Source organism: Antennarius striatus, chromosome 24 (genome assembly GCF_040054535.1).
Source record: "Antennarius striatus isolate MH-2024 chromosome 24, ASM4005453v1, whole genome shotgun sequence".
Classification (NCBI taxonomy): domain Eukaryota; kingdom Metazoa; phylum Chordata; class Actinopteri; order Lophiiformes; family Antennariidae; genus Antennarius; species Antennarius striatus.
Window position 1 is genome coordinate 8,287,923 of NC_090799.1, and position 17,545 is coordinate 8,305,467.

The 17,545-nt window shown below is 46.7% G+C and overlaps 1 protein-coding gene across 6 annotated transcripts in view; it reads right to left on the reverse strand.

The window, feature by feature from the left end:
• LOC137591173 (histone deacetylase 4-like) overlaps positions 1-17,133 on the reverse strand; it is a 44,069-nt gene extending 26,936 nt beyond the window's left edge. For 2 of the 6 annotated variants that reach the window (XM_068308989.1, XM_068308995.1), the window contains exon 1: positions 5,181-5,295. In XM_068308989.1, coding sequence (XP_068165090.1) covers positions 5,181-5,295 — 115 coding nt within the window. The other 4 variants (XM_068308990.1, XM_068308994.1, XM_068308992.1 and 1 more) reach the window with 4 other exon arrangements.
• Between the last annotated feature and the right edge of the window lie 412 nt (positions 17,134-17,545).

Consider the following 17,545-nt stretch of genomic DNA (forward strand, 5'->3'; position numbering starts at 1 on the left):
GACGTCAAAGGCAAACATGCACTGTGACCGGTGACGTCTGGGTGCTGCCAGCAACATATTCCATAAATAAATACGCCATTCTTGAGGTAGGAGTCGAGCAAATATGGTCGTCTTCTGCAGGAGTTCTCCTTCAGCCATAGATGTAATTTATTAGCTGTAAAGTCTGCGTCACATGCGCAGGAATATCTCCTGCTGATTTGAATTATTTTCAACGGCGCGGTTTGTATAGCCTGTTGAGGGATGGAGGGTTCCACTTGACGTCGCATCAGCTTAGCTTTTAGCACAGCTAATAACACAGCTAATAATCTTTAGGGCCAGTTTACTCCATCCCCTCCTTTTCTTTGGATTACTGCACATTTTTTAAGCTCACTTGACATCTTTCAATCTTGCAATCCTGACATTCTGTTGATCTCAGATTCATTTCTTAAGGCAGGAATTAGCTTTGATTTTCAAACCTTTTTGTTCATGTTGTGTCTTTTTCAAGCTCATCCCGTATCGTGATGCTACTCGCTTCTAACTTCTGCCGGTGGGCTGAGCTTCAGTTTCACCTCTCCTGCTCCGGTATGCTGTTTGTTGATGTTGATGATGCTGTTTCCATCTCTTTTACCTCATCATTACACAACTTGATCGTTAATTTTTTTGCTGATCTATCAGTTTCAGAGCCCATCAAGTCGGAAACGTTCGAAAAGGAAAGAAGCTGCATGTGTCCCGGCGCCGATCTCAACTAACGTAAATCCAAACACTCTCCCCTGGACAAAATGTTCCTATATGGATATTTATTGCACCCCCACCACCACACACACACACCCCCCACACTGGAGCCCAGCGCTCTTATTAACGGTGACGCACACAGACACACAAACACACCTCATAAGGCATCTCTTGTCACGCCAACCTGGATCATTGTCGCCGCACAGAAGATGCAGAAATAAAAGGAAGGTGTGAATCGGCAGCGTTGTTCAACGTACCCATCAGTGCTCTCCTCCTCTCCTCCTCCTCAGCAGCCTCCTCTCTCGCTCCTCTCCTCCTTATCTCTGCTCCTCCTCTTCCTCCCTTCCTCTTCCTCTCTATTAAAGGGAATGACGAGCGATCCCGGCCCAGCTCGACTGACTTCTCCTCTCGCTCGCCACCTCTGTCACTTTTTGCTCTTCGCTCATCTCCGCTCCAGTTTAACCTGATGGGCGTCTCTCCCTCCCTCTCCCTCTCTCCCCCTCCCTCTCTCTCTCTCTCCTCCCCTCGTCCTTCATTTGCCCAGTGGTGACATCACAGGGCAGTCTCAGGCATGCAGCCTGTTTATTCTGCAGCCCTCTGCTTTTCCAGGAACCAGCGTCACACACACACACACACACACACACACACACACACACACACACAGGGTACACTCTCTCACTCCTCACCGTCTCTACTCGCTCGACCCGCTTTCCTCCACGCTAAGGCCAAGGAAAACCCTCCACGCCGGTCGGAGCGCATCAAATATCTCCCACACACTCGCAGACATCCCAGTCGGCTGCATGTCGCTTTTACCCTCCCCTCCCTCCCTTCCCTTTAATTATAATACCCCCCCCATCTCTCTCTCTCTCTCTCTCTCTCTCCCCCGTGTGGTTTTTATACTATGTGCTCAAATTCCTGGTATGGAATTTGCCTGCATTTCCCAAACAAATGAAACCACAAAATGGTTTCAGGTGAAGCCAAGTAAGAACCCCCCCACCCACAGACACACACACAGACACACACAGACACACAGACACACACACACACACACACACACACACACACGGTAGATCCCGCAGCATTTAAATAATCATCAGCAGATAGTAAAATTATTGACTAGTATTAAACAGCTGTTGGATATTGATTCGCTACTGCAGCTTTTTATTCCAATATTTTTGTGTGTTTTGTGTGTGTGTGTGTGTGTCTGATTTGATTTTTTAAACATTTATAAGTCCTTCTTATAACTTCTGTCACGTCTGCCTCGTCTCTTCTGCCTTCCTTCACAACTGAAACTGATTGAAAAGACGATTTGCAGCTACTTTGATCAGAAAAAAAACAACAACTGTTGTTTGGACAAAAGATGCCCTTTTGGGCATTTAGCATTTTATCACTGGACGATGAATCGATAATGACAAATACCATCTCCTGCAGCCGAACCGATGACAGCCGAGCTCAATAAAACAAAGCATAATTCATTAAAAAAAAAACCTTAAACACTGTTAAGAAACCGGTTCTCAAATGTCAGACGTGACATGGAACGCATCGTTTACAGGAAACATCCGACTCCATCAAAGATCAGCTCCGATAAATCTTTGTGTGACGGTTCCTGACGTCAGACGCTCACCTCGGTTTACTGATGTGTGACAAGAGACGTGATGTGGGGGGGGGGGGCACTCAGAGAACAACCAAAACAAAGAGGAACATCTTGTCTCGGGGGAGCCCTGCGAGCGTTACACAACTGATAAAACCAGCTGGAACAGCAGGGGGGGGGCGGGAGGTTTGACAGGAGCAAAGACTTCAGCTCAATTCCAGTTTCCTCTTGAATCTGAAGCCTGAGGGAAAACAGGAAGACCTCACGTTTCACATCCTCCTTGTTCCTTTTGAGTCTGATGTGGAAATTATTTGAGGCATCAGAGGGAATCTCTGACATCATGACATCACAGCAGGTAACCTTACCTGTTGGGAATTTCTGCTCCATCCCTGAATCGTCTTCGCCACCTCGCCTCCGCATCCTCCTCCAGGAGCATCCCCCGCTCCTCCGTCCAGTCGCCTTCTTACCTTTCTCGCCTCAATCTCCCCCCACAAACAAATCACAATCTGTTTACAACCCCTCAGGCGCACTCCACAACTCTTCTGGCTCCAATTGCAGATCTATTTATACCAGACAAATACAGGAGGGCTGGCGTCTGTTTCGACGAGCGACGATCCCACGGTCTGCCTGCCTGAGCTCGACTCTGGTCGGGCTTAATAGACGAGTGGAGCTGTTAAATGATCTTCTTTTTTAAAATGTGCAAAGAGATGACAACTGCAGCACATCCGGGGATTCACAGCAAACCAGGCAACAAGTAGAGTATCTGTTGATGGGGGGGGAAACAGTGGTTCCACTTACTGATTGGTTTCTGGCTGGTGAGTCAGGCGACCATCAAGCCTCTGCTACTTTCTCCTAGCTCCCATGAAAGCGTGAGATCTTTTTCCTGGTCAGAAACATGCAGCGACGAACCAAAAGCAGCTCTGTGACCGCTGGAAAAACAAGAACCCAACTCTGACAGGGTGAGAAAAAAGAAACCCGGGGGAGGGCGTGACGGGAGGGATGAGTCGATGGTTGCAGCAGCAAGCCAAGTCCCGCAGAGGAGCGGAGCGAGCTCCGACTTGTCGCCGTCTCCGTGACGTCTTCCAATGGTCGGCAGCGCCACGGCTCAACAGAGATGCAACACGTGAGTCTGGAGGGACCCAACGTGTGAAGGGGAAGGTGCGCTACGTGCAGGAACGTGTCCTGCGCTCGAGACGCTGGAGCCCAGCCCAGCAGCCGAGAACTGGTTGCACCGATTCCAAACCAAAATCTTCTGCAGACAGATGAAGGATTAAGATCAAACCTCCGTCCGAGTGATTCATTTTTTTGATTTCAGGCCAAAAACATTCCCTTGTCCCAGCTTGTCATCTGTGAGGATTTGTGTCCTCACATTGTGTCGATCAGAAACTACAATTTTTGTCAAGCAAAAGAACCAATTTGAAGTATTTTTACAAATGTTTCAGGACTTTTTTTCTTCACATGCATCTGACAAGAACAGATTCATTTATTTAATCTGACGCTACCCAAAATATCTGTGCCAATAAAATGCATCCATCCAAAAGGTGACGCCATCAAGATTGTTTGGTTCGACTGACAGCTGAAAATTCAATTATTCAAGACAGAAAAGAGAAAATCTTTGCAAAAAGAGATTTATAAATTAATTAAATGCTTAAACGGACTGCTGGCTAAGAGATTAGCAAAATTTACGCCGACTGACGCTTCAGAACTCGCTGAAAAGGGGATTTTGAAATCTTTTTTCCTCACATTAAACTGACAAATCACAACAAGAGTGGACAAAGTAGAAGAAATGAAAACACTGGCACAACTCAGGTGTCCACTTTGAGTCATGATGCCCCCCCCCCCCCGTGTGTGGAGCCGCGTCGCATCCCAAAGGAAGTGACGACGCATTCTGAAGAGGCGCCGGGCGAACGGTTTCGAACCATCGCACCGATGCGAGGAAGAAGAAGAAGAAGAAGAAAAAGCTCTCTGCATCCAAGATGACAGATTTCGAGAATATCTGATGAAGTCACTCCAGTGAATTTCAATATTTTATCAGCGTGGTTGGAGGCGCCGGAAAATAACAACAACACAAGAGCAGCAGCGAGAGAGAGAGAGTAAAGAGGAAGTTGTTATTTATTGTCTCTTTCCAAAGCAACCAAAGAGTGCGCCGCTGCTCTAACGTGAAATCACAGGACACCAAATGCATGGGGAGCAAATTCTGCATTATTATTATTATTTTCATTATAATTTAAGAAGAAAATCCAAATTGTACTTCGTGGCGTGAAATGAGAGGCAAAACATTTCCAGCTTCTTCATTATGGACTTAGATAATGCATTATGCATATATTACCTCACGCTCCTCTCCGCTTCACATTACCTCATCTCCATCTGTGCCTCTCTTACTACTGTACTCGCACCTCCGTCTAAATGGCTTCACCTCTGCTACTCAGCTATTGTAAACACGGTACATAACACTTTGTGGTGTTTTTTTCTAATGTTCCAGGTGAAAAAAATGTAAATAAATAAATAAAAATAAGCTCAAACTGTTTCAAGAACTTGCAGCACAAACAAAAAATCAACTGAGATGCAGTTTTTTGTTGGAGACAATTTCACATAAGAAGACAAACACAGATTTGTTGAAGGGGGGGCTGCATTGCATTTAACCCAAACGGCATTGTGGGATAACTGCATCAGTCAAACGCAAACCCGTCCATTTCAGATGGAACGCATTCGCGAATTAAAACGTGACAGAACAGTTCAGAAATCACTTTTGCATGCAAAATAACACAGGATGTGGTTAATAGTGAAATTACGTAGATGCACACACACGCACACACACACACACATCCGCACCTGCACACACACACATGCACAAACACACACACACAGAGTGTCCAACCTGTTGGGATGTGGTTGAGCGCTGATGTCTTCAGAACCTCCAGCGGCTGATCCTTGGCCAGGATCCCCTCTGCGGGAGAGAGAGCACACTCCGCTTCAAAAATGGTCCGCAACATTGACACGAGCTCTCAGCGACAAACCTACTAATCAGGCGGTTAAGACCACAGGCTGGCGAGCGCACGCACGCCGCTGAGCGGCTCCTGCCACCTGAGCGACGGCCCGATTCATAACTGGAAAGAAAAGAAGCCGGAGCGGCAAATTTTTTTTTGCAGAGAATCTCGGCCGCCGCTCTAAAAATAAAGAAATCTGAGGGGACGGGTTTTCATCGGCTCGTGTGTGTGTTGGTGTGTGAGTTCAGTGTGCGAGAGGAGAGAGGATGTTGGGGCTCGACTGATCCCGCCTGTGCTCAGCATAGCAAATGTGGCTGGCAAGCAGCAGCAGAGAGGGATGGGGGGGTGGGTGATGGAGAGGAGGAGGGAGTGAGGTAAAAATAGCTCACCCTTTTGTGTATGACAGCACATGCAGAGCACGCACACATATGCAGACACAAAGACACCGTGCCGTTGCTCTTCTCCGGCGTCGGTGCATGTATGCATGCGTGTCCGTGGGTGTGTGCTTAAGTGTGCAGGCTGTAATTATAGTGGCAACATGAAAAGGCTTTTGTAGCTGCGGAGCCCTGGGAAGACATGGCTATAAAAAGCAGAGGGGGTGGAGGAGGAGGAGGAGCAGGAGGAGGAAGAGGAGGTGGTGGAGAGGGGGTAGACAGAGGTAAGGAGGAGAGAGAGGAGTGGGAGGCGAAAGAGGAAAAACAAAAACGGCAGAGAGAAAAGGATGGAGCTGACATCCATCGGCGCTGCACAAAAATCTGTGACTATTTCAACACTTTCTCTAAACATACGCGTATTTATAGCCGCCATAAGCACCTGATCCACATGTGTACACACACACACACACAGACACACACACGGTAAAGACATCTGAAGCGTGAAAACATGAAATTACTCCTTTTGGATGGGAGATGAAAAGCCGTGTAAAACCCCCTTTGGAGGAATAAAAGAGAGGAGCCGCTGTGCGTGATCTATTTCTGGATTTCTCTTTGGAACCGGGATCGCACGCACGCACGCACCCACACACGCACACACACACACACACACACACTTAATTAGCCGAGAAACTGGAGGATGTGTTGCGCGCTGATTACGTGTATTCGTCTCGCACCACGTTGCATGAATGGCTGCAACGTCGGATGCGCCAAAGCCAGCGAGGACTTGGGTGTGGACCGGGAGCGCCACGTTTGGTCCTGTTCAAGCATACCCCCCCCCTCCCACACACACACACACACACACACACGGATTTATTTACCTAAATCCTCTCAATGGGGAGGATGATGATGAAAAAAAACACCCCTCAAAACAGGTGCGATTCAAATTCAAATTCAAACTTTTACCAGACATGGGTCAAATCTGTGGTCTGGGGGGGGGGGTTCATTACTGCTCCAAAACAAACAGATCCACATCAATGATTGGCTGATTCCCTCTGATGAATCCATTCAAATCGCACGCACGCCGCCGGATTTTGCATTGGAAATGAGGCGCATCCGTGCGCGCCTGACACCTGTGGCTCCGAGTAACTCTACGCCTTCTTTAGCACAAAACGTGGGGGACAGTGAATGTATCAGTTTGGCCGGATGACGCTTGTGATGTTTAGATGGAGCAACCGCCACACACACACACACACACACACACACACACACGCGCCAGAGGAGAGCTGCCCTACACCTTGGCAACATGGTCCATCAATCTTGAACGTAGCCTAGTTACCCAGCAGCCCCTGCTCCCTCCTTCCCTTTCTCTCTCTCTCTTCCTGTCTTCTTCATCCCGCTGGGAAAGCGTTGGGAGACGAGGAGCTAAAAATAGCTCCGGCTCGCCCGAGGCGGAGAATCAGTCGACTCAAGCTTCTGCAGCTCCGCTCACTGAAAACACGCGTGTTATGATCTGTGCTGCGAATAGAAGTCAGCTATTGAGTCCCCCCCCCTGCCCCCCTCCCTCCATGCATGTAGTTGCATGTAAGGGCCAGCTTGACCCCGGTCTTCCTCATGCCTGTCGACAAAGGCCCTTTGTTTGGTGAGAGGAATGAGATGTCACAAAGAGAGAGCAGCGGATCCTCGGGCCTCATTACATTCAGCGCACTTCCGTTCTGGCGGCTTCATCCAGGGTGACTCCAGTGAACAAGGTGAACCCGACGGGAACAATACGATTAATCAAGCGCCGCCTCTCCTTGAAGACCCTTTCCCTCCAGGTTTTTGCAGATTTTGCTTCCCGAGGGCGCCGGTATGACGTCACCACAGCTGATTAAAAAAAAAAAAAAAAAGAAAGAACGGGTGACCCCTAAGTGAGCAGCGATTAGTTCATCCGATATTTCTGACTGGAATAGTGTGGAAAAAACACGACAGGAACTGAGCGCCAGTCGAGGAACACTGTTGTTTGTCATCAAATCGTAAAATGAGTCCAAAATATCAAAAAGATCTTTAAGTTTTGAGGTTAGTAGACCAGTAAACAGATTTAAAAAACTAGAAGTGCGTTCAGATTTATACATTTAATAAAGCTGTGCTCGTAAAAGCATGTGATTTACGTACTCATTCATAATTTAAGGAGCATCTCGCGAAGAGCCAACGTTCTAAAAGTTCAACTTCAAGCAAAACCAGGGGAAAGAATTCCTTTTCCTGTGTTTTAACATCCTGGCATCTGATGTTATCTACGCTGGTAGGGATTATGCAACATCATTCAACAATCCCACAATAACATGTAGGTGTTGCACCACCAAGGAGCCGCCATGGAGCCCCAAAGCATCGAACTTCAGCTGCACGGATGACTTTGGGGGGTTTTCTCTGCAGAAGCATCGCCTGCTGCCCTCGCAGTGACCCGGTGCAGGAACCAGAAGACGGATGCATGAATTATTGAGCCGGCCTTCGTTACAAAGCATCTCTCTTCATCTGGACTGGGTTTTTTTAGACGTGTTTAGGGATTATTTGCACACAAGACATCCGTGATGGTGTCGTGCACGTTGCTAGGCGACTTGTGATGCAACTGTAGAGCAGCTACGAATGCAAACACCTACAACGGCGTTGTTTAGTATTCACCGTAGCCCATGGCTTTGTCGTTTCAAGTCCCGACGGCGGCCATTAGTCTGATCCACTCGGGTTAAAAAAAAAAAAAAAGGAGTATCCCCTCGACGCCCCGGGTCAGACATCCGAGCGTTGCTGTGGTGTGAAATGTCAAAAGGCACAAGGATGGAGCCGAGGCAGCGGTGTAAAATGTAATTGGCGCTGACAGCTCTTTGGCAGAAAACAGCGCGTCACGTTTCTCCGGCGGGTGAAGGGGACAAAAGCGCGCCATGTTCTTTTCAGTCGCTCTTGTTTCATCTGCCATTTTCTTCCCGACGCAATTAAAAGCTTTTCTGAATCATCAAGGCCAGGATGAAGTGTTTGATTTTAGAGTTGAGGGTTGGACCGAGTCTGGCTGCTGGGGAATATCCTTTCCGTTTGCCGGGGTCAGCAGAGGAGGGAGGGGGCAAGGCATTGTGGGAGCACACTCCGCCACAATTTCATCATTTGGTTCGGACGGATAGAAATAACACGTTAGCACGAGTGCACGGCGGAGAAACGTGACAATGAGGCTCGAAAATTACCCCTGATAAGGCTCATGCTCGGATCACACTGACCGGGGCACAAAGGAGGCGGCTCTGTTTTTAGCCGACCACAAACTGCACACTCGTGAACGAGGGCATCGACACGGGGAACCAAAAATAACCATTGTTTTTTTTTTTACCATGCATGCACGTGCGCATATATGTGTGTGTGTGTGTGTGTGTGTGTGTGTGTGTGTGTGTGTGTGTGTGTGTGTGTGTGTGTGTGTGTGTGTGTGTGTGTGTGCGCATCTAAAAATAGACTCCGGGATAAGCCGGGCCCTCTTCTTTGCAGTGAAAACTTTTAACCCCTTCACCCCCACCCCAGATCCAGGCGGCGTGATGAGTGATTGCATGCATGGGGATAAGAGGATGAAAGCAGGTCACTGCATGGAGGATGAAAGGGATGTAAATTTTAATGCACGCTTCGGCTTTTGCGTGCGCGTCTCCATCGGCAACCGCATGCTGAGGGGTTTTTGTTTTTTTAAGGCTAACAAAGACAATTGATGAGGAAAGTTCCTCACAGGGGCGCCTCGGCGTATATAAAGCACCTCTCATTCACTTTTTCTAGTGTGAGGCAGAAATCATCCAGTCCCAAGGCTGTTCCTTAAATCTCTACACCATTGCTGTCCTATTAATAGTATTTGGCAGGTGTAATAGAACGCAAATCCATAATATGGACTTGCAGTCATCCAGCGATCTGTCTGATGGTAGAACTGCAGACTGGAACGAGACCAAAGGTTCGCATGACACAAAAACAGACAAAAACACATGAAATAAAAGCCAAATTTCTGCTGTTGCTGTCGTGTGCAATTAGGTGAAATACAGTTTTATTTGAGCGTGGCCTTATATTAAAGCCACTAGATTATTTTTTTGAGCACAAGAACAGCTACCTTGATCTGACTCAACACGACTTTCAGGATTTTTTTTAAAAAATCGCTTCAGCTGGGATTGGAAGGATGAACAACTCCATTTGTGAGTTTTTTCAAATTAGGAGTTGGAATAAAACACAGGCTAAAGGGGTATTTCAGCATTTTTTACGTCCAAAGAATTAGACGAGATGATTGATGCCACCATCATGTCTGCATGCTAAATAGTTTTAAAAGTCACATTTGCTACACTGAGCACGACGAGAGCTCGGAGAACAAGTTGCTGCACTTTTGAAAGCTAAAATAGCCACCAAGCATCCGGCGACGCATCCGGGGTGTACCCTCCCTGAGACAGGCTCCAGCGTCACCCGTCAGCCGCAAAGTGAATAGACGACCGAAGACGAGGAAGATTAGGATCGTCTCGTCTTCCGGGTGATGGATGGATGGAAAATGAAACAGGAAGTTGGGTGAATGTGTGTGTTTGGGTGTCATATGATCAATCTGTGGGAAAACACTGCAGCTGAAGACTTGTCAGCACAAGACATGAATCTGTATATGCAAAGCAGCAGAGCGATCGGAGCCCGAGGCCTGAAAAGATATTATCTAATCTTGGGAATCGGCCCAAACGGTGCGATCTCCTGACCCCACTCCATAGTGTTTATTTTATTTAATCTTCTTTGCCGCTTTCGCTCCGTTGCGAGGCTGTGCGAGCTGCTATGGCGCTTCGTAGCCTGGATACCGCTGAGCCGTCGAGGAAAGGAGCAGGATGTCAAGTTCACCGGTTCAGAGCCATAAAAGGCGCTCGACGCCCACGCGGATCCTGCAAAGTAAATCAGCGTAACTGTAATCTGCGCGGTTTACTTTACTGCATCCTGTACAAAAAATGTAAAGTTCAAACTTCTCATTCACAAATATTAATTTCCCGTACCTGCCGCCTATTTAACAATCACATTTTTGGTTTCTTTTTGCACACGGTGTTTCACTTCAGAGCAAGACTTCTGAGTAAGACGCGGCGCACCTGAGGACGCCGACAGCGCCTTTTTAACGCGCTTTCATTTTCGCTTACTGCTCACGCAACCCTGCACCGTTTCCAAGAGCAGAAGAAGCAGAGCGGGTTTATAGAGGTGGTAAAAGGCAGATATGAGGGATTTGTGAATCTGACCCCGATCCCGACTGGGAGACAATAAAAAAAATACGATTTAATACCATCTATTGGATGTATATGAGCCATCAATCAGTTTCAGAGTACATAAAGTTATTCTGCTGGGTTTTGTTAGATTAAGGGAAAAATACTGTTATTATTGAAGGAAACAAAAATATTTTCCTCTCATTTATTCAGTGAATTCATTTGTGGTTTCGGTCTCCTGCTTTATCAGGACAGAGACGACCCAGGATGTCAGCAGGAAGTGATAAGGGCGGTTGGAAAGTGACCACAACCACAGGGGGGCCCCAGAGAATCATGGGAAAAAGGGTCAAATTTGAAAAAAATCGAAAAAGGAATTAGTTGGAAAAAAAGACGTTGAATGTAAGGTGAAACAGCCGGGTAACGAACCGATCGTGTTCCACCCGAAAACGCCCTGTTCACCAGAACATGCTAGCTCATTGCTAAGCACAAGTGCAAAACATGTGTCGCTTGCTAGTATGCTAAAGCTCTCTGCACATGGGGTAATGACTCCTGCAGAAACACACCAGCATGTTTGCTGATTAAAAAAAAAATCGTCCTTATCAGCCTGAATATAAACCCAATGAAGGGGTTTTTTGCATTCTACTTTTCTAGGAAGAGATTTGTGTTAAATGATATTTAATCTAAAAATCCCACTGCTGCTGCTGTAATAAAGAAAATGAGCAAGTCCTGGATCAAAAAAAAACATGCGTGCTGGTAAGCTCATTTACAGATTACCCAATGGCACACAAGTGGGCAAGCACGCACACACACAAACACACACACACACACACACACACACACACACACACACACACACACACACACGTTGCTTTACTTAGCAGGCTGGTGCAGGATGGGAAATCAGTGAGACAAAGAGAAATGTCGGCCGCTTCAGATCGCTCTGCAAACACGTGAACCCGAAGGTCTCATTGTTCACCAGTGTTGTTTGATTTCACTTAAAATAAATCGATCAGTTCAACACTTTGAGGACAACCCAGAAGATTCCGTTCCCTTGGATCCTTCTCGAGGTGACAAGCGAGAAATCAAACCGACGCTTTCCTTAAAAACACTTCTGTAAATATCGCCACCATGACAAGCACCGCAAGGCTAATTTATCACATTTCATGTCTTTAAATGCTTTTTGGCTGCTTGTTCCTGTCTCGCTCTGCAGCACCAGCATCCAACAAGTGGGTCTCAGAGCTGTCATTCAAAGTGGAGAAGCAACACCTCAAAATTGACGCCCACACTTGGCAGCTCTCTGAGGACCCAGATCGTCTCCTCCGAAGGCTCTTCAGAGGAAAACAAGACAGTGAGTAACGGCGAGAGCAGGTATGAGTCGCCTCCCGCGCTCGTAAGGCTATTTCTGATTTTGGCAAACAAGAGCGTCCCATGTTCGTCTTTCCCAGGAGCAGCAAATTAAAACCAAAAAAGGAAATTAAAATCAGCTAAATCTTATTATATTTGACAGGAGCTTGTTCGCTTATCTGGTCCATCAGCTGCCGCAGCCCATCGCCAGGAAAACAGCCACGTTTCCTGTTGTGTCCAGAGCTTGGCGTCGATTCAATATCACTGTTTTTCTTCCTCCAACAGAATAGAAGCATCATTGAGGGAAGAGTTTTAGACAATAAAAGCAGTTACTCATCAGTAAAAAGACTCTTCCAGTCCATATGACTGCCCTGATTCCATTTTCGATCAAGAGAAAATGAGGATAATTAATCATTGTAGTCATTTTTAAAGCAACACTTTTACTTGTTCCGGTAAGAATTTGCTCTTTTTTACTCATCAAGAATAATTTTGGGGGTTTTCAGACAGTTTTTGACTGAAAAAAGAAGGAATTGGTCTCCAATTTGATTACAAAGCCAAAAAAAAAAACTAGCTAAAACATAAACTTTTTTTTTTTTGTAAACAGAGAACAGGGGCGATGTGCTGCTTACCAAACAGCTAATTTAGCCTTAAATGTCATTATGCTGTTACGCAACAAGCAGTCTTCCATGAAACAGTCTTTTTTTTGTAAAAATAAGAAAGTAATCTCATTAAACAATTTGCATGTCTGTTAGAAATTACGCAATTACTCCGAAATCGTGGCAAATTGACCGTCTTAATCAGCACTAATTATTTATTCCATTTTTTTCCTATGAAGTTTGTGCACAGCTTCAGCTGACGTCTTTGACCTTTCACCTTGAGCAGGAAGAGGGAAGAAACCAAGGACTGTCCGGGTTTAAAAAGAAGTGGGTTTTTTTCCTGTCACAAGACTGGAGAAAAAGAAGGATTGATGGAGCAGGACTACAGGAAGAAACGTCCACGTTGTGAGTTACTCGTACATCAGATGAGGAGGAAGAAGAATCGTTGATCTGAACTTAAACAGCAGCCAAATGTGCAGCAGACTGAGAGATTACCTCCGCGATGCGTTCACTGGTGTTGGCGATGGAGACGTTGGAAGCCTCAGGGCGGCTCATCCACATCTCTGGAGGGCCGGCGGTTACCACAGCTGTGGTATTTATAGTGCACACACTCCCAGGTGTACAAAGCAAACACAGCCGACACCAGGTACCGCACCGGGCAGGAAGCGAGCCTCCTCATCCGCCAGCTGCTCGCAGAAAATCCAAATGAAGCTACTAGACTCGGCTCGATCGGGTGTCAAAGAAAAAAAAAGTCGACCCCTAACGACTTTCTCGGCTCATTCATATTGAATAACGCCAATTAAGAGCAGCGAGACAGGATTAAAATGTTTTGCTATGTTTGAGCACTCCGAGATCTGTCTTGCGCTCAATATGTTCACGTACATCACCGCGGCAGAGAGGAGCTGGATCCTCATTAATCCACACAACACTTAAACATCTCGCTAAAGATTCCCGAAGTGTTTCGGCAGCGGTGATGGATGGGAGCGTCGTCCTCCGGCTGCTCCGCTGTCACTTTCAAAACTACAGTCCTAACAAGGAATCTGAAGGCGAACATTAACTTCAGTCTTTGGATTTTTTTCAGATTTGCACCACTTTGGGATAAAAAATCAAAAATTTAAATGTCAGCAACCGATATTCAAGGCATTTAAATGCAGCAATAATTTGAAAATGCTGCATTTAAGTAAAAGAACGCACTACCTGTTCTGTTCCAACCCCTCCCCTCAGGCAGGAGACTACGGAGCATTCGGAGCAGGACCACCAGGCTGAGGAACAGCTTCTTCCCAGAGGCTGTTAGACAGCTGAACTCCTGTGGTGCTCTGTAGTCACCCTCATGACGCCCCGAGTGTCACCACAGATACACGGGGATCTGGTGCAATATGGTGCTTCAATCAAGTGCAATAGATGGAGCACCCACATACTTAGCTGCTACACTGCTATTCAGACACTTTTCAATTTACACTTTACAATTATTTTCTCTGTTCTCCAATTTACCTTACATTTTAACTTACATCAACCGGGCTTACTGGGACCTTCAGAGACGTATTTCGTACTGTCATATGTAAACGTGTGTCAGTATGACAAATAAAGACTCTGATTCTCTGATTCTGATTCTCTGATTCTGATTCTACCTGTGGTCAAATGAGACGTGACGCGTCAGAGGTGCGTCATAGCAGCGACATAGAGCTTACCTTGATGGCTGTGTGATGATGTCATCACTGACAGGTCGGCTGGGTGTGGCTGGTGACCGCCCAAACAGACGAGCGTTTTCTTTGATTTAAAAAGCACCAATCAGGACGCTTGTTCCCTTGCCTGGATGTCTTGGAGTGTTTGTGTGTGTGTGTTTGTGTGTGACTGGGTGTGTGTTTTAAGGCTGATCAAACAATCAGGACGGTCCTCAAGAATCCCTCAAGGATGGAAACAGGAAGCAGATGTCCAGCAAGCAGCAACCAATCCCCATGAAGCTTCAGATTTGGCTGCACCAATCAGAATGGCAGCTCACTGTCTAGCACCGGCACCAACCTATCAGAGAGAAGAGGATTGTGTGACTGCTTTCCTTCAGATTAATAACATCTGCAGCTTTAAATTAGACAGTTTGTAATTGAAATCTATCAAATTTAATGATTTTAACAATCCGAGCCTGCATTAAGATTAGTCTGGACAATATTAAATTATCGATAATCATTTAGCAGTCCAAAGATATTTAGAGATTTCCATTTAAAATGTTATAACTGAGTAATGTCACATGATTTATAAATTAATCAACTAATAGAATAAAGATATTCCCATTTATTTGAATTCATTTCTTCTTTTTTAAACTGGTAAATCCAAAGAATGTTGACATTCATCCCAGGTTGTTTTAAAGGTATAGACACGCAGCTGCCAAGAACATCAAAATACTAGATTTAACCTTAAGCCCCCCCCTCCCCTTTTGAGCTTACGCTGCAAGAAACCAATCGGGTAATAAATTTCCTGTCCGAGGCGAAGACGAATTTTCCAAGATGAAGGAAAACAGTGGAAAATGATGCTGAATAAACGAGTCGGACGGGCGAGGAGTCGCCTTGGAAATAAATTCTTTGTTTTTGGGAGGCGGCCTGGAGAGATCCCGCCTGGGGCAGACGTGTCAGATGCAATCACGACTGCACCACCACAAATAGATGGGGTAATAGTGCCCGGGGTCAAGGTGGGGGTATGGGGGTACAGGGAGTGTATGTGTGCGTGTGTGTGTGTGTGTGTGTGTAGTGGGATGGATGCACGCCAGTCTGTTGCTCAAGGGTGGGGTGGGGTATCAAGACAAGAGAGGCCGACTGTGGAAGCCCCAGGACAAATTGCCCACCCCCTAAAAAAAAAGTCGGTCACTGCACAGAGTACACACACTTGTGCTTTGTGGTGGAAAAAGTAAGGCGAAGCAAAGTGGGATGGGGGGGGGGTGTCATGAGGAGTAGCTGACACTCCGGGGGGGGGGTTCGTTCAACTCCATTCTCCCGGGGGGCATCTCGTCTCGTCTGTCTTGGGAGGGGTATCCAGGCCATTGTCCCCAAAGAGAGGCAGCTTGATGTGGGGCGACAGATCTGGGCAGGCGAGCCCTAAATCCGTGAAATGGGTTCAAACCTGCACTACTTTTCAAGAACTCGCTTTAAGAAGGGGGGTGGGGGTGGGTTGACCCCCCCCCCCCATCCACCCCTCACGTATCTGAAGACGGTCTAAGGATCAACAGCTCCTGCTACAAACCGCTCGATGCTCCCAAACATCGGGCGTAACGCGCTGCTTTGGTGTCGCTTCCACCGCTCCGTGCGCCCCCCATTCACAAAAAAAAAAAGAGATTGACGCATGCAGAGAATCACCACCGCCCATCCCGTGCCATTCACTCGCACACTTACGCAGGCCTGCGCTTTCATTTTTTACGCATTTTCCCCCCACCTTCACCTCTAACTCGAGAATAAAGCCACAGAAAGCGCGTCGGGGACGCGTCCGTCGCCTCCGACGCTCGAGGTTCGGTTCGGCCGCGCACTAAAAATAGTCCGGTAACAATCGGCGGAATAAAGCTCGCCAGGTCCTTTATGATCCACACACTTCCCGCCCGCCACCGCGCGGGGAGCCGCGTGTTTCTCATGCCTTCAACCCGCCGTTTAAAGTGGAACCTTCACCGCGACGCGGAGGAAACTCCCGACAACAGCCGCGCAAAATAACCGGGAAGCCGAAGCGCGGAGTGGAAACTTCAGCCGGACATTGTTTTGATGAAGCCCGTCCGTGCATCATCATCATCATCATCATCATTATCCTCATCCTCATCATCCTCCAACATCATGCTCGGCTTTACATTGAACAAACACCCCGGCAGCTCACCTCCACGGCCCCGCTCCATGCGTCCCGCAAGATCTTTTATTTCCCTCCCATGTTTGTCTCGGCGAAGGAAAGGAGGGGGGGGGGAGGCACGAAGAAATTCATCTCCTGACAGATTCCGCCATACTGGATTTTTTTTTTTTTTTTTTTTTGTAACAGCTCTAGCGTCACATGGAGCGCCCCAACTCCGACCAGGGGCGGTCTCAGCGCGATGGGAATGTGATTATGTCAGACGGAACGCGATTTGTGCAGGAGGGAGGTGGGGGGGGGTGCTGTGATGGGGATGGAAGGTTACTACGAAGAGAAAAGTCTCAGGGCGTGTCCTACGTTATAAAAGGAATCACAACATAAAACTTTAATGAATAAATTTTTTTCCCCAGATTCTGAGAAATTCTATTCAAGTGGTTTTGACTTATGCTCCGCCACCATCACCACCCCTCATGGATGATATTAAATTAAATGAAATATTAGCAGAAATAGAAACAAGACGTTACGTTATGCTAAAAACTAAAAAAAATATGGTGGACGGGTGACTTAAACAGATTACTAGAATACTTATATAATATTTAGATATACAAAAGCATTTACGTACCATTTAAGAACGTACTTAAATTATCGCTTGGTAACTTAATCCATAATAATATATTATGTATATTAATCTCAATCCACAAAGTGACTTTGAATTATTAATCCAGACCACACAAACCGCACCGATCATTTGATGTGTGGTAGATCTCATGAAGTCGGAAGCAAATATCTTGTAATTGCCCCTTTAATTGATCCTTGGAAACGACTGTGGATCCGACGGGGGATCTGACGGGAGCCTTCATGTCTGCTATTGGCTGTAATGACTTTTAACATTCACCAGTCGTAGAAGGCAATCGATCGATACCCCCACTGCTAAACT